Here is a 24,789-nt window from a genome sequence, read left to right as displayed (position 1 = left end):
TACTTTTCTTATTTTAGACTCCAGAAAGTTTCCTCGTAGAGCTGACTTCCTTTCTGGAAATGATTTTTGTTTCCAACCATGTTGAAAATCCATTTCTTTCGTTCCTTCTCTCTCTTCTCTCTCTTCTCTCTCTCTCTCTCTCCCCCCCCCCCCCCATTCCCTCCCTCCCACTCCTTTTGCTTCCTTGGTAGTATGAGGAGGAAGGAGGGGGTGGGCACAGGAAAGAGGGGAAAGAAAAAAGAAAAAGAATCACATGCCACAGTGTCTGAATATATCCTTTACTTGTAGATAATTCCATCCGAGTTGCACTTTTGCCTTTTTATTTCCGTTTTTGGACACCTCTTTTATCATCCAGCCAACTGGAATAGACAAAGCACAGTTGGTGCCCTGAGCGACAGACCTCTGGTAGGGGGCTGGCTGTAAATTGACGTGGCATGGAAATTCTCCGCTAAGTTGTAGCAGCTTGCATGTTTCTCCTAAAATCAAGCCCAGCCTCCCAGAGCTGTAGCTTAATCATTATGGGTTCAACGACTTTACAGAAAAATGGATAGAAAAAGTCTTCAGCTTCTTTCTTTGGACTCAAATGTTTTCTTTTTGAGTATCTATGTTGTAGCTGAAAAAATCAAAGCAGTTAAGTCTATAACTTTCTTTTTGCAGCTTAAACAACAGAATTTGCTGCTCTCCCTCTCCTATCCTGCAATTTAATTCCTTACAGATTTTGCCATGGGGTGCGGACTTAGGAAGCTAGAAGACCCTGATGATAGCAGCCCTGGAAAAATATTTTCTACCCTGAAGAGACCTCAAGTGGAAACAAAGACAGAATTTGCTTACGAATATGTATTGCTGGATTTTACTTTACAAGGTATGTTTTGCTTCTATTTTATTCATTAAATGAAATGTTTCAAAGATAAGGGACTAGAAGTTTTTTTAAGTGTTGATTTGTGAATTTTTAAACTGTTTTTCATAGTCAGATCGTATAATCAATCTAACAATAATGCTTTGTTTCTTAGTTATATTTTGAAAGATTTTGGTTTTTGTTTGCTTCGTTTTTTTGTAACATGGCTCATAGGTACTTTCTAGAATTAGGAGAACTGCTTGGAAATATTTCTCTCATTTGTAAATCAGATTTATAGCCGAGTACATGACAAATGTTTGCTTTCCAGGCCAAGTAGCTATAGCTTTAATGACATTTTGTGTTTTGGAAAAGATTTGAAAGGCCCAAGAAGGTAGCACGTAGGAAATATTACTTGGATCGTGTGGAAAAGTGTTTGTAAGACAACTTTGAGGTTTCCAACTATGTTAAATCTTGTGCTTGTGCTAGTTATTTGATATTTTTGAGCAAACTAAACTTGAAGTTTGAAAATACAGTAAAGAAGAAAAAATGACAGTCTTCTGTAAGACACTTCCTTTGCTTGGTGCCCTGTCCCTAACAGAGAAACTCCCTGTTCCAGAAAGTTGGAAACACAAATAAACAAGCCCAGATGGCAGCCCTGTGGAAGCAACACAGGCAGCTCGACTTCACAAATACTTTGCCTCACTTCTTTCAGAAACTGAGGAGCCCTGTACAACTGCATGGAAAAAAACTGAGTTTTTAAAAAGTAGAACTATATAATGCAGTACCAAAAATGAAATTTGGAGTGTCTTGCTTGCTGTTAGCATTTCCAGATAACAGTATTCTAAGTTTCTTATTACAAAGCTATACTTGTAATTCTAAAAAGCCACGCATTTTATCAGTGAATAGAAAGTTTATACTAAGCAAATCATCGTGTTAGATGTTATCTCGATTTTTTTTTTAACTTAAACACAAATTCTCTATTTCTTGGTTTGCTCTGTGAACAGTGCATCTTTGTGAGAGCAGCAGGAACAGCCCATTTTTCTTTGTCAAAAATTGAGCTAGCAAGCAAGCAAACTCCCTTCCAAGGACATACACACAAAATAAACATATACTTTCAACATAGTCATGTTTCCATTTTTATCTAAGGCTAAGGCTACCTACCAAAGAAAGTAGTGTCAATGTTCTTAATTTTCTTTTTAATTATGAAAGTTAAAAGTAGATTATGATAATAGTGATAATCAAATAACTAACCAATCATGAATTTTTTCTGTATGTTTTCAAAAAACATTGTTTAAGAAAATATTTGTGATGTGGTGCTATGTTTTCTCCATCGATTGTCCTTGTCAATTACTTTTTAGGACTAGTTTCTGTAAATCCATAGGACACAAACATACATTCTCCTTAACCTTAAAACTGTCTCTATTCTTAAACTTTCGGTCAGAGCCATTTTGAGCTGCACTTTAAAATTTGCTGCACAATCCCTCATAGAATCAGAGGGCTTAAAGTAACTTGAAATTTTTTTTGATTTATTTCCTTCCAACAATGTTAAAAATCTGAAACAAACCTGTATAAATGCAGTCATCCTTAAATCAGAAAGAGCTACAGCTTTTTTTAGAAGTCATTTTGCTTTTGTTATTATCAGAAGTCCTTCTCTGAGAAAGGAATATAATTTCTACCTCCACTCTAGGTCTTTGGAAGAGGTAACAGAGTATTACACTATAAAGTGTAAGTATGGGCATAGTTTGCAAACGTTAACACAGAAAGCAGGCACACATTTTAAAGTTGCACCTGGTTCCTATTTGGTCCAGGCGCCTAAGTCTCCTGATTCCCCTTTTCTCTCCAGTTCTTTCACATTTCTTGTTTTATTTTGTTTTTGTCTCTGACTTTGCCTCAGAAGCCAAGACTGCATCAGCCCAACTCCACAAACCCCCTTCCTCTCTTCTGTTGTCTCTGACCTTCGCCTGCCACTCCAGTGTACAGAGAAGTGAGTTGTGTGCAGGGTTAAAACACACCAGCCTTACATTTAGCACTGGCAGCCCTGTCCTGGGATTCCTGTAAGGAGGGCTGAACAGTGGCACCCCCTGCCTTTCAGAAGCCACTATGAAATGAGCAACCTTTTCAGGAAACAAAATGGTCTGGTGGCAGCTGTGTGTGCTCATAATGAGCCCGTCTCTTACCTTGTTTTCCTCTGTTTTTCCAAACAGAGGACATGTGACAGTAAAGTCCCAGTGGGGCGAGAGGTGGAGACTCTGAAATTTCCAGTGCCTGGTTATGGGGCCTATAATTACCTAGAACAACTTATTTTCTATTCAGTTACATTCTCTCTCTCTCTCTCTCTCTCCCTCTTACCTACACCTGGTATTTGTTTTTTTCTGCCGTGGGAGGGGGGCATACTTTGAGCCATTATTTACATCTCTCTGTGAGAAATAATAGCATACAAATAAGCACATAACACTCTGGAGTCAAAGTTTCTAGGATCTGAACCTAAGCTTTTTCACTCACTAACTGGCAAATTTGTAAATTTTGCTGTATCTCAGTTTCCTCATCTGTAAAATGGGGCTCTAATGGTGCTTATATAATAGAGTTGCTCTAAGGATTAAAGGAGATAATGCAAGATAATCTGCTTGAAAAGGTACCTCACACTTAGTAAGCACTTAATAAAAGTTAACTATTATCCCTCCTGGCTTTATGCCAGGTCTACCAACCACACTAATGAGATTTCAGTACAGTTTTTTGTGTGTGATAAATTTTCTGGAAGATTGTATAACAATCTATATATGTGTATTTATCAGATGGTGTGTGAGTATATGCAAATACATCAATGTGTTATAGAATTTCTTAATGAAAAGTTAAATTAGCTCTGCAAATGATCCAAAAGCGCTAGTGTACCTCCTTGTACAATCCCTGAAAACAATCTAAATAATAATTGCCTTAAGGATTTTTACAGCATGTATAGTTTTATAATTAAAAAGAGTTTCTACAATACTAAAAACCCAATAGAAGGATGGATGGTAGTTTCTTTATTTGAATTTCTGGTAGAATTATGTCAAAAAATTGAGTAAAATGGTCTCTAACTTGCTTCCTTATTATTAGAACAAGTAGCTCTCATTGTCTTTTATCATCACTGTTAACAGCACTAAATACATATGTATGTTCTGTAGAAGATGCCAGTAAGTCCTGTAAATACAAAGTGGAATGAGACATAGTTTCTGCCCTCGAGTATTTTATGTTCTAACTGGTCAAACTGAACAAGATTGTGAACTCGTGAACTCCTCAGGGTTGGGAACTCTATCTTGACCACCTTTGTATGCCTGTGTCTAGCACAGTGGTTAGCACATGACTGATAGCCATTAAGTCGTGTTGAATTAATAAATAAAAATTACAACACAAGACAAGAGGTGTCAGAAAAAGGAAAAATCAGTTTTGAACATGATCAGTTAGAACTTGAATTAAGATTTTAACTTACCCTTAATCAGAAAAAGATTAAGAGGTTGAGGCATGTTCTAGGGCTACTGAGTAGAGCAGTGAGTTAAGGGAGGTTTTGTAGGAGAGGAGCAGAAAATAAGGTTGGAAATAAATGGCGTGCAGAAGGCTCTGACTTTGCAAAGGAGTGATGCCTTGATTCTGTGGGGAATAAATAGCTGGAAAGGCTTTTGAACGAGTAGTTAGTTGATAGAAGTGTGGTTAGAAGGTGAATGTGAGATTGCGTGGGGTAAGATGGGGGGAGGAAAGTTAGAAGACAGCTTGTAGTGCTCAAGGCTAATCACGGCAGCGACAAGGATGGGGTGTCAGGGCTAAATATCACAGACCTTATGAAGGAGGAACTTCCTTAGCCTGTGGCTGGCTAAATATGAAGGGACAGAGAGAATGAGGAATCCTGGATGACTTCCCGGTTCTGAGCCTGAGTAACTGTGGAAATAACGATGCCTTTTACAGTAGGTGGGGCGTCCCAAAGACAGTCAGCCTGTGGTGGAAGAGCAATTCCATTACAGGCATGTTGCATCTGAGGTGGCAGAAGAACATACTGGTAGAAACAGTTATAAATGCAAGGATCAGGATGATGTTAATAGAAATAGACTGAAATAGATAAAGTCTTAAAAAGAGGGAATGTGGGCAGAGTATAAGTGTCTTGAGCTGAGCCATCAGCAGTTAGCCATATTGAGGACAACTCAACAAAAATGGCAGAGAACGGAGCAATCAGGACCGTGTAGCACCAGAGAACACAAGGAAAGGGAGGGTTTCAAACAGCAAGAAGTGGTCAGTAATTTTAAATACTAGAGAACTTTCAAGAAGAATGAAGATGCAGCACTGAAGAGAATGCATTTAAAAATCAATAAGAGATGAATGAAGGGAAAGGAAGGAGGAAGGAAGCGTGGGAGGAAAAGAGAGGGAAGGAAGGAAGGAAGGAAGGAAGGAAGGAAGGAAGGAAGGTGGAAGGGTCCAGCTCAATTTTCTATTTCTGTCTGAATCTAATAAGTTCTTGGGCATTTCCTCAAGCAGTCAAAAGATTTTCAAATGTAAAGTACTGCTTAGAAAGAAATTAATAAGAAAAATGACTCAATTTACTAAGGGAGCAGCACAATCCCTATCATGGTGCCTCGCCCAAATTCCTACCAAGTGAAAAACTATCTAAGGAGTCCCATTATGTTTGAAATGGTGAGATATTTTGGTTTAGAAAAATAATAAAACCTCACAAATTCAGACTATTATGGGAGAGAGATATCCCATTCTGAGCTGGGGGAGGAGAGACTCTGATAATAGCATACGGTTGACCCATTTAAATAAATATTGATGTTGGGAGAAAATACATGTCCATTTCTATCAGCAATCTACATTATATTGTTTTTTCCTACATATGCTTTTTATATCTGGGTGGACATGTATTTATTTTCTCAGCTAACACTTAGTGAGCACTTACAGAGCTAGGAAGTAGGCAACAAAGATAAGTAGAGTGTAGTCCCTGCCCTCTTTGAACTTGCATCCTACTGAGGGACACCAATAAATAAGCATTACATTATAAACGTACTCTGCATGCTGTGATACAGGCTGTGCTAGAAGTAATGAGGGTCCCAGAAGCAGAAAGAATACCTCCACCCACTTGGTGGGATCCAGAAAGACTCCTCAAAATAAGTGCCACCTCATTTGAGGTCTAAAGAATGAGTGGGACTCAGACAAAGAGTTGTATCCAGAACACATAGAATACAGGGAACCCCCATATAACATGGCATGTCTATAACATGGTTTCACTCTAACACGGTTTGAGAATTAGAGAAATCCCCAAACAACATGGAGCATAATAAGAGCTTTTAAGAGCAAAAAACATCTCATTTGAAATTGGGGAAATCCCAGAACAACATGGAACATAATAAAAGCTTTTAAGAGTAAAAGATATCTCATTTGAAATTTTTCTTTTTTTCTTTTAAAGATTTTATTGGGGAAGGGGAACAGGACTTTATGGGAGAACAGTGTGTACTTCCAGGACTTTTTTCCAAGTCAAGTTGTTGTCCTTTCAATCTTAGTTGTGGAGGGTGCCATTCAGCTTCAAGTAGTTGTCCTCTCAGTCTTAGTTGTGGAAGGCGCAGCTCAGCTCCAGGTCCAGTTGCCATTGCTAGTTGCAGGGGGCACAGCCCACCATCCCTTGCGGGAGTCGAACGGGCAACCTTGTGGTTGAGAGGACGCATTCCAACCAACTGAGCCATTCGGGAGTTCAGCGGCAGCTCAGCTCAAGGTGCTGTGTTCAATCTTAGTTGCAGGGGGCAAAGTCCACCATCCCTTGCGGAACTCGAGGAATCGACTGGCAACCTTGTGGTTGAGAGCCTACTGGCCCATGTGGGAATCAAACCGGCAGCCTTCAGAGTTAGGAGCATGGAGCTCTAACCGCCTGAGCCACCGGGCCGGCCCCTCATTTGAAATTTTTCATTCGAGCATGGATGTCATATCAGATTTGACTGCAGAATTTGAAAATTCATTAGAATTTTAAATCCATTTTGTTCGTTGAGTATTAAGTTCAGAGGATGAAGATATCTTGTCAAAAAGAAAATGCCCTCGGTTAATGGTGCTTAGTAGTGATGACGAAGAAAACATTATTTAATATGTATTAATACGTTATATTTTTGGTGAAAATTGCTTTAATAAAGATATTTCTCTTAATTATAAAAATATAATCATATGTTTTTTTAATTTTTGGAACCTAACCCCCTTTTTTGTACTAGTTCTTTGTTTCGTATAACACAGATTCTCATAACACAGCATTTTAGAAACCTGACAACCGTGTTATACGGGGGTTACCTGTATAACTGTAAATAAATGAGTAAGGAGAAAATAAACAATCCATTAGAAAAATGGACAAGGAACTTGAACAGGCCATTCACAAAACAGAAAATCCAAATTGTCAATAGACATATGAAATTGTGCTCAACCTCATTAATAATCAGAAAAATTCCTGAGAAAGCCACTACAAATCATCCAAAGAGGCTACAATTTAAAAAGTCTGCTTATACCAGGTGTTAGCAAATTGGTGCAATCATGTTGAGAAAGTGCTTTGGCATTATCTAGAGAGTTGCAGAAATACCCAACAGAAACGTGAGCACATGTGCACCAGGAGGGACATACCGCCATGTTCATACAAGTGTTTGTAGTGACCTCAAAGTGTGAACAACTCAGAAATCCAAGAACAAGAGACTGGAAAAATAAACTGTGGTCTACTCTCCCAGTGAGACACTATTCCGCAGAAGTCAGCAGACTCTTCCTATAAAGGGCCAGATATTATAGTAGGTGTTTTAGGCTTTTTGAGCCACGTGGTCTCTGTCACAACTACTCAGCGCAGCCACTGTATTACCAGCATACCACATGTAACTGAAGAAGCCGTGGGCGGTACTTTGCCAACCTCTACTCTACTGCAATGAAAATGGACCAACGACACAAGACACGGTGAACTTCACAAGCGTCAGGATGAGTGAAAGAAGACAGAAGTACAGACTCTATGATGCCACTGACATACAGCTCAAAACGCTGGCAAAACTGAACTACAGTGTTTGGGGCTGTGTTCTTGGGTGGTAAACTAGAAAGAAGAGCAGAAAAGTGACGACCATAAAAGTCAAAGCAGTACCGAGAGGGAGAGGGGCGTTGTGATGGGAAAGGGTGAAATGGAGGCTGACGGAGTGCCTGCCACTTTCTGATTTTTCAGTGGATGGTGGTTATGCAAGTGTTGGCAGTTTTAAATATTTTGTACAATATTTTTGTATATTACGTTTCTACCCCCACCCCAAATTTTTGAAAAGGTTAAAAAAAAAGACTGAGTAGGAAGTGGGCAAAGCAAATAAGGCTGAAACACAAAATGCACAGACTCAGAAATCAGAGAAAATTTTATGGTCGGTTTAAGAACTACAAATGAAGCAGAATCGGGGGGAAGGGCATTGGCACCTAACGTAGGCAGCACTGAATCCTAAGGCTGCAGGAGTTGGAAATGGTCATAATTTGGTCTTTCATGTTCTGCCTATAATAATGAACAGTATAGTTCAATAGAGTTCTAGTGTATTTAAAAACTCCAGCTACATTACTTCCATTATATATGTTAACTGAATGACTACACAGATGTCAGCTTTCATTGAAAACAAAAGATTCCACATTTGGATGTTGTTTATATAGTAGTTTATATTTCTAAGTAATTTAAAATATTTTGATAAGTAGAGTAAACCTTTTAGTATCCATACAGTAATTGTTTAACAATTTATTGTGGTCCAAAGGCTTTAGCCCAGCTTATGTCTGACTTTTCACAAATTCTGGTTAACATAATCCAAATCAATGAAGTTTTACTTTCCTGTAGGTACTAGAGTGTACTGGCTCTGGAGTCATTCTGTCTCGTTCAATCACAGCCTTACTTACCACTTACTTACTAGCAATATGGGCAATTTACAAAATCTCTCTCTTCCTGAGTTTCTTCATCTGAGAATAATATCTATTTTAGGGAGTGTTGTAAGGATTAATTAAGATTAGACAGGCATAGCCATAGTTATTGTATTGAAGAGTCAGCAATAAACCTTTGAAAATTGAAAAAAAAAAAAAGATTAGGCACGTCAAGCATTTTGCATGGTGTCTGGCACCAGATATGCACTTGGTATATGTTACCTATTGTTTATTACTATAGTTGCTGGATATTATATGGAGATTGACAGTCTGTTCCCTTTAGAAAATAGGGTAAAATTATTTACCAGTGTTTGCACATTGTATTTTTATCTGAGGAAACAATGTTTCATAAATAGTTCAAAAATACATACCAATCTTCAGAAGTAAATTGGTGGAAAGATCGTATCTACGTCTTGGACTATTTTCATAGAGTTACATCATCAGAGCAAAGCTTTTGGCTTTGGACGAGTCCTTAGCTTAATACTAGAGTGCCTCTGTTTTTAAATGTGGTCTTTGTCTCCGACGACTTTAAGCAAAGGAGCATTAAAAAGTCTATTGGTTATTTTATTTTAGAAACTATAAGGATAAATGTAAATTGTTGCTTAACCTTCAGCATATTTCAATTTTAATCATAAAAATCCACTTTGCATGTGTACAGTTTTCAAAGCAACTGCAAAATATTTTATTTCATCAGTTCTTCACACTAGTCTTGTACAGTCTAATAAAGCTTTCACAAATCATGTAGCATCAATTTAATAATAACCCACCACACCCATTAATGCTGTAAACAACACCATTTGTTCCTTCTCCCAAAGAATTAAGAAAGAACTGATGGTGGTTGGGGAGCTAAGAGCAAGATGGTTTGCAGCTGCTGCTAACCGCCTGTTCTGTTCAACTTCTAGCCAAAACAACCACCACCTCCCCCTTAATTTCCTGTGTTTAAAAAGCCATAGAGCCTCTGATATTACTGCCCCAGTGTAAGGACATCAAATCAAAGGCTTGGCCTCAAACACTAAGCGTATCATGGAGACGTAATTACTCACTCTGGTGAGCACTGATGAAACTTCCTCACTCTGTGTGCAGGGCTCTCCCCTTCCTCACATCTCTAAGCTGAATCGGCCTTCCCATCTCATTTCAGTACAGTTTAAAACATTAAGAATCAAGGGAATTACATGGAGGAAAGTTCTCCATAAAATTCCCAGTTTATTTTTCCTCCTCTTGCTCCTGGGTTTACCCTTCTTGACTGACGCTGGTGTGTTTAAAGCAAGTCCTGACGTAGGAAAGAAGCACAATTTGTTAATGGAGTGAACCAGGGTCCCCCTACCACTGTCCTCCTCCTGTCCTCACTAGTGAGGAAGACTTGGATCCTTTCTCTGTGTCCTAGGATGCTGAACGCTGTCTAACATGGTCGGGCCTAGACCTAAGAAGGCTCTGGTCTGCAGAATCCCTGGAGTGACCCAGAGCAGAAGTCACAAACCAACGAGACATGGGCCATATTCAGCCGTCAGACAGGTCTCACTTGGTGTGCACAGAATTAAAATATTTGAATTAACTGTCAGTTTTAAAGATTGAAAGAGAGGAAGTGGAAGAGGGTAAAAGGGGTCAAATATATGGTGACAAAAGGAGACTTGACTCTGGGTGGTGAACACCCAATGCAGTTATATAGATGTTGTATTATACTCGTAGAATTGTACACTTGAAGCATAGAATCTTATTAACCAATGTCACCCCAATAAATTTAATGAATTTTTTTTAATGGAAAGATATTACGTAAGAATCTGGATTTGGAGGGCTCATGTTTTACAGTCAAAGCAACTCCCTGACGTGAATACAATTACTTATCCATGTCTCAGAGAGGTAAGGAACTTGTTTCAGATCACATGCCCAGCTAATGGCATAACCAGGGTTTGCACCCAGGGAATTTGCTTCTAGAGCCTAATATTCTTAGTGAGAATAGTGCATTGCCTCTCTAACAAAATAACCAATGGTTGTACAGCACTCACTACATGCCAGATGCTTTCTAGGAACAACTATTAATTTATTTAAAGCTCCTAAGGTAGATTCCATTATTATTCTCACTTTGCAGATAAGGAAACTGAGGCACATGGATGCAAAAGTACCTTCCCAGGCTAGTCAGTGGCAAAGCTGTGATGTGAAGCCAGGCAATCTGGTCCCAGAGTCTATGCTCTAAAAACCTGCCCCCATGAGCACCCTGGAGCTCTGTTAATTGAATATGTAAATGTTACATCCAATTTTTCATTCAATTGGTCTTTCAATAAGTATTTCTCAAGCACTTATCATAATTGTAATGTCTATCCTGAGTGCTAACTATCAAAAGACACAGACCTCCAGATAGGAGAATATGCACACTTGAGACAGTTGAATAATTAACATAAAGCACTGCGCCCAAAACGAGCATCATCATTACACAAACTTATGTTAAGATATATTTATTAGTAGTACTGACGTACAATTTTTTTTCTCCCTTTGTAGCTTTTCTGCCTTTCTCAGTTTGTAATTCTCCTGAAACTGTGTGTGTGTGTGTGTGTGTGTGTGTGTGTTTCGCACATTAACATTTCTTTTGCACTGAGTCTGAAGAAATAACTTTACTGAGAATGCAAGAAGAGGTGGATAAAACCAGAAAAGCTGGATTTATTCCACTGACACAGAATTTTTCTGACATCACCAGAGAGTGAGGTATTCCTTAGAAATGCGTTCTCTACCTGAACAGGGACCTCTTGAAGCACCAATATTCTGTTATAGCTATCTCCTTGGTGATTATTTTTAATGCGTTACATAACTCTGCCTTTGAAAACCATGTTCTAAACAATACAATAGAGGGAATGGCTTTCATTATCATTATCAGTTTGGACCAACGAAGTGTGGAAAGCCCTCTAAGTGACCCCAGACTGTAAAGCTTTTATAGTTCTTTTATCTAGTTTATAATTCATTTAATTCCCTCTATTGTCATCTCTCCCCTTTGCTATTACCATTGTGTCCCTAGTACTACTTCTAACTCAGTGGGTCTCCTCCGAACCTCTACCAATGGCTTGGCATTGAACACGAGATGCTTTTAAGCATACACACCCACAGAATTAAATAACATTGAATCACACAGACAGAAAGTTGTGCACTGTTCAATTCTTTTTAAGCCTTCCCATCAGTTTAGAGTTAATATGTCTTTAACACCTAATGATTAATTTTTCTTTTCAACAAAGAGCAGAGCTGTGGGTCAGAGTTTTTGGCATGTAACAGTATCTAGCTAGAATCTAATAAGTGTTTTCCCTCATTGTACTTATTTGTATAGAAGTTGATTCTGTTTTTATGGTTATGTGAAAGATATAAATTCTTTTTGAAATAAATTTCAGTTTATTACCAATGTACCCATTAAACTATGGCTTACTATTTTCTTATCACTTAATAATTTTATTTTTACTAACCACTAAGTAATTTTATTTTAACCATTTTGACTGTCCTAACTATTTTTAAGTGTACAGTTCAGTGGCATTAAGTACATACACATCGTTGTGCCACCACGACCACCATCTATCTCCAGATAACATATAATCTTTAATGATGAAGGTGGTATTAATATTCTGGAACTGAAATAGTCAAATACAGTTGACTCTTGAACAACACGGTGGGTAGGGGCGCCACCCCAGCAGTCGAAAATCTGCATATAATTTTTGACTCCCCAAAAAACTTTACTAATAGCCTATTGTTGGCCCGAAGCCTTACTGATAACATAAACAGTCACTTAACACATATTTGTACGTTATATGTATTACACACTGTATTTTCACACTACAGTAAGCTAGAGATAAGAAAGAAATCATAAGAAAGAGAAAATACACGTACAGTATTTATTGAAAAAAATCCACACATAAGTGGGCCCACGCTGTTCAAACCTGTGTTGTTCAAGGGTCAACTGTAATATTCCTCATTGCTGAGCATCTGGTGAAAATACAGAATAATTGAAGTATTTTCAAATATTCCATGTTTAATAACATGTGCCCCTTTGAACTCATGAAATTCCTTTTATGAGTGGGCAGTTGCACTGCCCCACTTTCTGGGATGGTGGCAAGATACAGAGAACAGGCAGAACATGGGGTTGCCTAAATCACTCTGAACTCTGAGCCAGGGCTCCAGGACAGAGGACTTTTCCCAGCCTTGAGTTCTTGATTTCCTGGGGTTTCCTTCTAAGCAATGGTTCCAGAGTAGACTGAGTGAGACAGTGTAGGACTTAACAGTGACTCAGAACCAGTTGTGAGGGAAGCAAGGCCAGCAGGACCCAGAAACTCTCCCAAACCAGCAAGTTCATTCTTTGTCTGTGACGCAGCCCACCCCCCCCCACATTTCTCTCCCGATGGAGCTCATTACACCCAATATAGCTCCACCTCTCATTGCTTTTTACCTCATTGGCAATGTGGTTTTTCTCATTGTAATATCATTCATTTCTGGAACATAAAGTGGGGCCTGAAGCTAGAGCTTTCCAAAGTGAATATAACCTTTAACTCTACCTGGTTGGATTCTCACTCGGTTCTTGACCACCCTCACTTTTATGATCAAAAGAACAACAATTCTACGACACTGCCTGTGTGCTCTTTCCCTGTTGTGTCTCTCTCCTACAAGGCCTAGATAACCTGTGCAGTTGCTGCTGAACTTACTAACCTAACTGTTTTTTTTTCCGCTAGCTACCGTGTTGCCCCGAAAATAAGACCTAGTCGGGCAGTCCGCTCTAATGCGTCTTTTGGAGCAAAAGTTAATATAAGACCTGGTATATTACATTATATTATATTACATTAATTATATTATATACTATATTAATTATATTACATTACATTACATTACATTACATTACATTACATTATATTATATTATATTATATTATATTATATTATATTATATTCCTGGTCTTATAGTAAAATAAGACCGCGTCATATTAATTTTTGCTCCAAAAGATGCATTAGAGCTGATGGTCCGGCTAGGTCTTATTTTCCGGAAACCACAGTAACCTTGATGGCCTTCCTTCCTTTCTGCAATAATTTGACCTCTTAGTTCCCCTTATGAATAGTTTTTCCAACTTAACATAATGACCTAGGAAAATGTGAGGCATAGAAAGAGTCATAAGGTAAGTTCCTTGTTTTTAAGGAATTCTCAGTCTAACAGCAGAGACAAACATATAAACAAGTAATTAGTCATCAGACAGTCTGCTAAGGGAACTAGTAGAATGCACAGCACAGAGGAAGGAGCGATGAACTTAGGCTCGGGGAGCAGGGAAGGAAACGAGGTCTGGGAGCATAAAACAGCGTGGGAGGCTCAGGAGCTCCAGTAGTTCAGGTCTGCCCAAGCAAGACCCACGAGAAAAAGGAGGCCGAGAGTGAAGGCTGAGGTAGTAGGCAGAGGCCAGACTAGAAAGAGTCTGTTGTATCACGTGAAAGCATTTCCACTTTCTGCAATAAGCAATGAGGATCCATTAAAAGACTGCAATTTTTTAAAAACTTTGTAGGATTAGTATATAGTTCTGAAAGTAAGTTTAGGCTGTGTTTCCTTACTCAGTCTTAACAATTTATTCTATTTTATAGTTTTCCAGTGCCTTTGTTTGGAAATCAGCGTTGGTAGTGAAAATACTGAAAAATAGTAAAAACAAATGACTCACAGAGTGATGGCCACATACCAGGCAGAACGGGGCCATTTTACTATGAAACCCAGCTGTATCTTCAAAGTCTAGGATCATTCTGTTTTTATTCCTATCATAATGATGAAGAAAATATATTGTAAATAGATTAGTTTAAATCCAAAAGAGGATGAAAATTTGAGGAAGTGGATTTGTCCTGGATTATATAACTTTTCTATTGAGTGATATATTTTCATTTGAGAAGTTGGTATGAGTACCCACTGATGGTGGATTTCTGTTCCATCACGTGGATATTAATGTAAAAGGAGGTGGGGATTTCCTCTGACCCTTCTTCCTCGTCTGTTTCTTAACCTCCTTCCTGTGTTCAGGCAATTAGCAGCAGTTCTTTGCTGGGCGCCACTGACCACACTGACAGAACCCAACAGCCAGCACTGCCCAGACCTGGAATGCATTTCACATTTTGTTACTCAAGAGATACTCAATTTGCAGGTCTATTTCTAGACACTAATTCTTGATTGTTTTCCAGAAAATCAGAAATATTGTTACGGAAGACAAAGTTGTTCCTTTAATACTACTGGGACATTAAGAACATTTTCCCAAGCAACACACCCTTTTCCTTTTACTAAAAACTGTACAGATTGTACTATTCTATAGTTTCTACAGATTTACTCTGCTTCAAAGGATAGTTGAGTTGCATATCAACTTTGCATTTAAATTTCTTCTAGACTCAGAATTCTTACTTATTAGGAAGAACTTTTGGATACCTTTACTTTTCAATCCCTTTCCTCAAGCATTTTTATAAGTGCCATAAGAAATCTTATTTTTAGTTTCCCAGATAAACTTAAAACATGGTGCTTTTGAAGTGTCATTGGAAATAACAATTCTTGCTTAACAAATACCATTTCTTCCATTTTTTAATTTTTAGATTTGTATGAATTTTATTCTTAAGAAATTATGCATCTCATCTTGTTCAGAATCATCAAAACCATTGGCTCTTAATATTGTTTCTCTTATATATGTCATCAATATCTATTACTGGAAATATAGTCAAATGAAATCCTAAAAATAAAGAGGAAAAAAAGCTGCGTTAATTGAAAAAACAAAACACATAAGGCATTGTATTTTTACTTTAAAATATATTGGTAATACTGGGTATCTACCAACTCATAAGGTTCTTGTTGCTTTTTTCTGAAATTAATTTAGAAATGTATAATATACATTAGTATATCTTTGTTTGAGATGAAATCATATGGATATCTTGCCTCTTCATTAGTATATCACGCAGAAATAATGTATAATTCAATTTCGTAACGTCCAAATTTCTCTTTGCATTTGTTATTTCAGCTTCGCCAAACCCAGAAGTCATCAAGATAAATTCAATTCCAGATATAGTAACAAAAGTGGAAGATTACTATCTTAAAGGATATATTGTTGGGGCTATTCATCCTGTTATACAACCTGTGCGGCAGCGAAAACACCTACCTGCAAGTTACCTATACAGGGTGGTGCTATCACGCTTGAAATTAAGGTAAGCCTGCTGTTCAGTAAAACAGTCATACTAAGAAGCTACTGAGAGTGACAGTTTTCTTTGTCTAAAAGTACAGAAAGTCTGAACAGGTGATGGAGATAAAGGATATTAGGGGTTTTGGTTTAAGGCACATTTTCCAGCGGTTGAACCTAGATTGAGAGAAGGAAACTTACGTTTCCTTCCTTAAAACTCATCGATTTTAGCCCCTTGCAGACAAACGGTGAGGTCTTGGTGAGGATGTCAGTGAACAAGCGAAAGGAAAGCAAACTCAAGAAAGAAGTCCGTGGCAGTTCCTGTAGCAACTTCAGCAGATGAGGGTGTAGCAGTTAGCTACAAGTCCTGTCACAGGGCTGAAAGCTGACTAGACCATTGAAGTCTACTGTCATTGAACATTTTTTTGAACTGTCCTATATTGTTTTATTGCTAGGGGCAACAGACACTGAGCTCTACCTTCTATACAGTTCATAGCAGAAAGGCCTACATGACAAGTTCTCACAAAGTGGATAAACCTCATCAATTTTTTCCAAAAAACTAGGATGTAGAAGCCATCCATTTTAGTTTACTTTTTAAATAATTTTTTTTTAAGTAGCTACTTTCCCAAACAATACTGCAACCATTTTCACCAGCCAAGCTTGTAAGTTTGATAGTTTTGAAAATACTGTTGCTCCATCCTATGAAGAATTAAAAGAACCAGACCAACATCTTTGATTAACACATCACATTTTTTACACAACTCTTCAACAATATCAAAACTATCTCAAAGTCCAGGGTAAAAACTGTATTTTCTCTTTATAGGGATGAACTAATAATCAGTCACTATAGCTATGAAAGGGCTATGCAGAGAAGGAAAAATGAAATAAGAGGAAAAGAGAGAAAACAAGGAAATTGGAAAGAAGAAAAAAAGGTTTTTAAAAAATTCCAGGTGTGCTTTTAAGGGACACTGTCTGCTACTGAGTAACTGCCTACTTATCGATGTCTGACCTCCCCGGTGTAGACTTCATGCTGTGCAGCCTCAGCAGATATTTACTAGTTCAAACATTACTAAATAAACATGCCATTTTATCACACAGTAGTAATACAGTCTTTATAAGCCATGTATACATTAGCATTTTTCTCTTTGAGCATTACTTCAAGTAGACTTAGTAGTGCCCTGATAAGGCTAAGAATAAGTAAAAGGTAAAGGTCAGAAAGGAAGAAAAAGGAAAAATACAGGACAATATTTATCTGCATTTAAATCGGATTTTTACTTGTGCTTTTATACAATAATGAGGTATAACAATGATCTAAAATCATTTCTCATAATTTTATTAAAGCAATAGACATGAAGTTTTTCTTCCATATTAAATTAGAAATTAAATTAATAGAAGTTTACATTAAGGAAATTTAAATTAATAAAAGTTACTGTGTTTTTCTGGTCTTATTACATAAGAAGACAACCATTTGACTTGAAATAACAAAACCAAAAAAAAGATTGCCTTGACCTTATTTTTGAGTAGCTCACTTATTTTTACATGAGCATTCTAGCTTACAATCAGCAGTTGGCTTCCAACCATGAACATATTCTCTGTTACAGCCCGAAGCATTCGGCATCACCCACTGGACAAAGACGCCCAAGGCTTGTGATTGAGGAATGTCCTCTAACTTATGAGACACAAACAAATGATGTAGCAAAAGAACTGATAGAAAAGGTACTAAGTGTATATATTTTTTCATGGTATATTGAGAAGTATTTGTTGTTTCTTCCTTACCAATTTCCTTTCTTGTTTAAAAAGAACAAGGAAATAATAGGTGACTTATTCTACCAGAATTTAAAACATATTGAAGCACACATACCAATTTGTACAGACTTAAAAACAGAAATACAGGCCAATGGAAATGCCAGAAATAAATTTATACACATACAAGAAATTTCATAACAAACCTGATGACCATAAAATGGGGGAATAATCATTACTTAATAAGTGCTGCTGGGAAAGTGGGCAATTGTTCTGTAAGAAACATATTCCATACATTTCAAATGAGGTAATTTTTTTAAGTATAAAAATTCTGAAAGAAAATGAAAGAGTAGACATATTCAATTATAAATAGATTGAGAAGTTCGACTTTAGTATATAACTTATATACTAGGAAAACTAAGCTTTAAAAAAAAGAATCGGGGAAATCTGCAATAAATGTGTCCAATGGGAGCTTGGTTTTCAGAATCATATGAAATGAATACAAATGCATCAAAGTGATGTTCAGTCTTTAATGGACAGAATCTATGAACAATGAATACAAAAGGAAATACAAATAATAAAGAGACATTTGGTGGATGGTTCAACCTAACTGATAGTTTTTAATGTAATAAAAACTGAGACTTAATACATTACCAATATTTACTGAGAAATTAAACTAAAAGTATTAAATCCAGTGTTGGAAGAGCTTTAAGAAAATACTCATATATTGCAACTGACATTTTAATAAGTGAGTACAGTGTTCTTGAGTATCAATTTGGTGATAAAAATCATCCCGTTTTATTTTGTGACCCAGTTATTTCCTCTTTAGGAATCTATTCCAAGAAATTAATTGAAAATAGAAAAAGTCACTTTCATACAAAGATACTTTAATCAACAGTGAATAAAGGATCAAATTCTCAATAATTAGAAAACTGAGAAAAAGGCAGAGGTATATCGATACAATGGAATATTTTATGGGCATTAAACCTGACAATTATATTATACTGACTGTCAGGATAGAAAAGTCTATACAATATAATCTAATTGAAACTTAAATGAGGGGTGGCCAGTTAGCTCAGTTGGTTAGAGCACATGCTCTTAACTACAAGGGTGCCAGTTCAATCCCCACATGGGCCACTGTGAGCTGTCCCTTCCACAACTAGATTGAAACAACTACTTGAGTAGGAGCTGATGGGTCTTGGAAAAACACACTTAAAATAAATAAAAGTTTAGAAAAAGAGAGAGAGAAAGAAACTTAAATGAAAAATTGAACACTATATGTATATCGATTAAAATCAAGAAAAAAAAGTTACATTTATAAGTATTCTAAATTAATGGGATTTTGTGGTGAAAGTTTTCTTTTTAGTTACATTGACATATTTTATTTAAATGAGTACAACCAAAAACACCTAAGACATTTCCTTTCAAATAAGAAACTGTGATGTGACAACAGGGATGGACCTAGAGGGTATTATGCTAAGTGAAATAAGTCAAAGAAAGACAAATACCATGTGATCTCACTTACATGTGGAATTTAAAGAACAAAATAGTGAACAAACAAAACAGAAACAGACTCATGGATACAAAGAATAAACTGATGGTTGCCAGATGGGAAGGTTGTTTGGGGGCTGGGTGAAAATGGTGAAGGGATAAGAAGTACAAACTGATTGTTACAAAATAGTCATGTAAAGCAAAACATAGGGAATATAGTCAATAATATGGTAATAACTAGGTATAGTGCCAAGTGGGTACTAGATTAATCGGGCGATCACTTCGTAAATTATATAGATGTCTAACCACTACACTGTTCACCTGCAACTAATATAAAATAATATTGAATGTCAGCTGTAATTGAAAAATAAAAACAATAAAAAGAAAAGAAACTGTGAAACTTGTTCACTGTTTCTGTTGTTGTTCCCAAGCTGAAAACGACCATGTGTGTAAGATTATCTGTGGTTTGAGCATAGCCAGTTATAGCTGCTAATGATATTTCCCATTTAGGTATAAAGTCTCCATTCAATAAGGTTTTTCAGGAACAGTCTTTGACACTACATTTTTATAAACAAGGTACACATACTGTTTACTACTACTATTCTAGGAAATTTCCATTTATTTTTTTCTGGGAATAAATCCACTCCAGAAAATTTCTTTAAAAACAAAAATGTAACTACCAGTTTAGTCTTAACAGATCCCCATCAGAACTCCTGTTTTTGCATTTGACTTCCTGGACACAGTTAAATATCTATTTAAACAGGAAAGTACTGTTATTTAAGCAATTAGAGTAATGGGGATATTTCATAAAGAGGAAAGCTTCAGGAAACATAGCACATGAAATATTTGAACATTGCCCCGCATGTGAACAAGAGCAATAGTTGAATGCCAAATGTTATTTTTGAACGGCTGCCTCATATAAAGAATTGATTGTAGAACAGCTAGTTTTTAAGTCGTTTTAACATTATATCAATGTTTGCTCTATGTTTAGAGTTAGTGTACAAGTGTTTTTCCTGAGATTTTTAAATAATAACATTAAAAAAAAATCAATCTTCCAACTTAAAAATGGGAAAGACTAATTAATATACTCTATTTATAGTTGCCAGACTTTTCCAGATAAAACTTTCTAGGAATAGAAAAAGCCTTTGGCACTTTTTCTTCCTAGTCAGCTAATAAGACCTAGAGAAAGCACTGGCAATAACTTGTTTCCACCTGCAGAATGCTATACCTCCTTACAACCTCCCTCTCCTATCCCCGGACACTGATACAAAGGACAATTTGTGATTATTGTTAAGACTTCGTGCATTGTTACAATTTTAATATGTTAATTTATAAGAGTAAATGACATTGTGTCAGCATAGTCCTTTGTCCCAGCTGCACACACCCACACCTTCTGTCCCTCTCAGAATTCTCCTCATCACCGGAAGCTAATGCAGTCACCCTCTTTCTTGGACATTGTTCTCTGGTTTTGCCCCAGTTCTTCCTGGCCTTTCTCATTCCATTTCGTTTCTGACTATAAATGTTTACATTTGCAACTTCCATCATAAGTCATTCTTCCCCTCCCAATGTTGAAATTAAGCATTTAATGTAAATGTTAAAGCAGTGACTATGTAAAAGATGTTGCCATTTCTTTATTTTAACTTATTTAATGAGTACTTACAGTGCACCTGCAGAACGCCATGTATAGGTACAAAACATTACAATACAAAGAGGAATAAGACAGAGTCCTGCTCTCAAAAGAATTGCCAGTTGAACACAGAGGAAAGACATGGACACCAGAAGAGCAAAGAAATGAAGCAAATGCAGAAAAAATAACTACCCTTAAGGTCTGAAATTATTTCCCTGGCATTAGGTCATGTGCTTCTGAATCCCATTCTTTAACTGATAAGATTGAATCTAATCATGTTTATTTGGCCCAGATAGGAGACAACAGAATCAAGATATAAGCAGATCAGAAAGCTTCCTAAGAGAGGTAGTATGAATTAGGTTGACACATTATATTAATATATACACAGTTGTCAATAATTCATATTTTAACATCTTTCTTTATCCAGATCAAACAAACAATGCTGTATTTTATATTTTGCTTTTAAATTAATGTCTGTCTTTTTTTATTAATTAAGATTTGTTTGGTAATGTTATTTTTGAGAATTTTTTGGAATCGTTTTTAATTTTACTTCAACTGGAGAGACCATTGCTAATGGGTCTGCAAAAATCATAGAGAATTATTAGTTCTTCCCAAATAGCAACCTTTCAAAGAAAAATATGAGTCCTGTTTTCATCATTTCTGAAGTGTATTAGTTCTGTTTGAAGAAACCACAGGACTAGTATGCTGTAGTCTTAGGAGTAGTGCTATCTTGGAGGTTATCAGTTTATGAATGGGTCTTTAGTTACTGGCAAATTTACTCTTTCTTCTAATGGATTTCCTCAAAAAGCTTAAAGGTTAATTGATAAAGTCATCAATGTAAACGAAATTCATATTTTGTTCTACCATCTCTTTTTAAACCTCAGATTAATGTAGCTGCTAAAAAAGGAATGAGATTTGTTGGATTCATATCACAGCATTATCCACCATTCTGCAATGGAGCCAACCATGATGGAGATATAGAATCACCACTACATGTGAGACACACTTCAGATGAAAACTGCAAAAGTTGGAATGAAGGAACATTAAGTGGACAATCATCTGAAAGTGGAATTGAGGAAGAATTTCATCACGAAAGTGGACAGTGTCAAGTGGAACAAGATGGCAGCCCCAGTTCCTCTAAATCAAGAAAGGGAGAAGGTAATAGACAAGATGATAAGAAATAGATACATATTAGGTTAAATTTAGTAAAATAAGTTTTGTGGTTCTTTTTTTAGAAATACGAGGCAATTTCTAAAGGTTATAAAACTGAATAAACTAATATAAACTTGTCTTGATTTTTTTAAAATTATTATAGCCAGAAATAAGGTAGGTAAGATAGTTTTTCAGTTGTTCCCAGCCACTGTTATACAATGCCATCCACATACTGAGTCTTTCTGTTGAAATTTGCTTTCCATCTAGTCATTCACCAAAAGGAGGCTGTGCATATATACCAAAAAAGTGATTCTGTAAAGTGATTCTGTATATATACCAAAAAAGTGACTCTGCAAAGAAAGCTGTTCTGAATTATGTTTGTCCTTGTAAACAATGTGTGAGAATTTTTAGTTTTGGCCTTTCCCATTTCGTGGATGGTTTTCACCCTTGAAGTTAACTGGCTTTCTTTGATCATCAATTAAAATATGAAAATGGCACATCATGGTGAAACAATTAATAAGACAATAGTGTCTGCATCCTAAAATATCTTTAAACAATAGTGTTATTTTGTTTTTCCAACTAGTAACTCCTTTGAAGAAACTGAGAGTATTTTATTCATGTTTTTGGACTGTCCAAAGTTTTCTGATACCTTAACAGGCATGCTTTAAAAAGCACTATTACAGAATATAAAAGACTATGTATACCTTAGAGTTAAGAGCTGTGGAGTAAGATTGCCTCAATTTATTTATAGAAAGGAGGTTGTTGTAAGAAGTAGAAAAGAGATAGATGTATACAAAGTGCTTAGCCCAGTGCCTGGTACAGAATAAACTCCGTATTAAGTTAGTTACTATTAGCTGATCCTGTCGTCAGTGTTGGGTCTGTAGCTGCTCACACTGGTCGCATGTGCTTTCTGGGTTGTGGTGAGATGTGCTTAACATCCTGTACACGACAAAGACCTATTTGGCCACAGTCAGCACAATTTCCTTAAGAAAACCAGGAGCATTTCCCAACTCACCATCTCACCCATCCTCACCACCACCACCATCTCCTTTCTTCACCAGTTCCCTAGCTAACCACCACCCTGATTTTCCTGCAGTGTAAAAAAATGTAGGAGTGTAACGGTAAACAATGGTTGTTGGACCTGTGGTCAGAGAGCTAGTTACTATCTTCCATTCACTGCTGCCTTTAAACTGCTAGGTCCCTTCCTGAACTTGATTAGATCAGGTGTCTATTTCCAGTACTTGAAGTTCTAAACCCAATACGCTACCTACTTGATTTTTTTTTTAATTTATTGGGGTGACAACTGTTAGTAAAATTACATAGATTTCAGGTGTACAATTCTGTATTACATCATCTATAAATCCCATTGTGTGTTCACCACCCAGAGTCAGTTCTCCTTCCATTTGATCCCCCTTACCCTCATCTCCCACCCCCCACCCCCCTTACCCTCTGGTAACCACTAACTATTGTCTGTGTCTATGAGTTTCTGTGCTACCTACCTGATTTAATTATCAATCTTCAGATTCCACTTTCTAAATAGTTTATTTTTAAATCATATATTTCTTAATAACTTTTTCTGTGGCAGTAGTTCTCAGAACCACTAAGAGGGGTAGGTAGAACAGACACACACAAAAGACTTCTTAGAGAATCTGATGAAATCCATAAGACTTAACCCAGAAAAATGCACATAACGCACATATCCAAATACTTTTGTCTATAATGCAAGTGGTGTTAGACTTCCTAAAACACAATCACAGATGTGGGTCCATAGGCCCCCAAGTTAAGAATTTGCCAACTTACAGTGAAGTAGAGGATATGACCCAGCAATTCTATGTCTAAATATGTATTCTAGAGTTACTCTCCAAGGAGACATGAAGAATATTTGTAATAATAAAAATTTGGAAATAATGTACATGTCCATCAACAGGAGAATAGTAAACTGGAATACTATGTAAAGTAAATGAATATGCTCTATAAAGTATTAATTATACTTCTAAAGCATAATATTGAACAAGAAAATTATAGATTGATATATATACTATGATACCATTTTTAGAAGCTATTAAATTGTAACACATTGTATATAATTTGAAGGTATATAAATATATATTAAAAGAATAAAATCTTGCACAAGAGTGATAAACACCAAATTCATTATAGTCGTAGCTATTTCTGGAGACCAGGATTAGGAAAGACTACATAGCAAGACTCAACTATATCCGTTTCTCATTGCTTTGAAAAAAGTCTGAAGCAAACATGGCACAATGTTAACATTTGATAAAGCTGAGTGGTGGTTAATTTTATTATCCTCTATGCTTGTGTATATGCTTAAAATAGCTCATGATTAATAAAAGATCTTAAGAATCTTTTCAGTGAAATTATAGTTTTCCCCTTTTTTCTTCCTTCTGAATGCCTATCCTCAGATAACAGGTTGTATACAGTCTTCAATGTCTTTGATGATGAATCAACCTGCTGGACCTATCAGGAGGGCATCCTGTCAGTGAAAGTAACAAGAAAAGGATCTGTCATTAGTACACTTGATGCCGATTGGCTGGAGCTAACTACATTTTATTATAAGCAAGGCTTGTCTTTAATTGATTCTTTTGTGTGCTGGGAAACATCTAAAGGTAAGTTTTATATTATGATATACTGATATCTAAAGAACTTGAGCTTGTGTCAGAGTTGGTGGAAATGTTTCTACCTCTCAAGTTCTGTGACTCAAAGAACAGATATTATTCCTAAGGAAATAGATTCTAATCATTAAACAGCTATGTAGTTTAATTTAAAAGTTTAATCATCTGGTGTCATAGAATTCTAATGTAATGTTTGCTGTTGGGTTGTACCTGTCAAGACTAGACAAACCACTGTGATCAATTAGTAGAATTTCCCTAATACAAT

At 36.5% G+C, this 24,789-nt stretch overlaps 1 protein-coding gene across 1 annotated transcript in view; it reads left to right on the top strand.

Moving 5' to 3' along the window:
* The first annotated feature begins 432 nt into the window (after positions 1-432).
* Positions 433-24,789, top strand: part of RFTN2 (raftlin family member 2) — a 55,181-nt gene continuing 30,824 nt past the window's right edge. Inside the window, exons 1-6 of the mRNA XM_019750748.3 lie at positions 433-630; positions 716-862; positions 15,723-15,906; positions 17,480-17,594; positions 21,624-21,897; positions 24,315-24,518. Of these exons, the coding sequence (XP_019606307.2) occupies positions 724-862; positions 15,723-15,906; positions 17,480-17,594; positions 21,624-21,897; positions 24,315-24,518 (916 nt within the window). The 5' untranslated portion in view covers positions 433-630; positions 716-723. The remainder of the gene's footprint in view (positions 631-715; positions 863-15,722; positions 15,907-17,479; positions 17,595-21,623; positions 21,898-24,314; positions 24,519-24,789) is intronic.

The sequence above is a fragment of the Rhinolophus sinicus genome, chromosome 17 (assembly GCF_057876585.1).
Source record: "Rhinolophus sinicus isolate RSI-liver-muscle chromosome 17, RSI-T2T, whole genome shotgun sequence".
NCBI lineage: Eukaryota > Metazoa > Chordata > Mammalia > Chiroptera > Rhinolophidae > Rhinolophus > Rhinolophus sinicus.
Note: the sequence above shows the minus strand (reverse complement) of the source record. Positions and strands in the feature narration are given on the sequence as shown.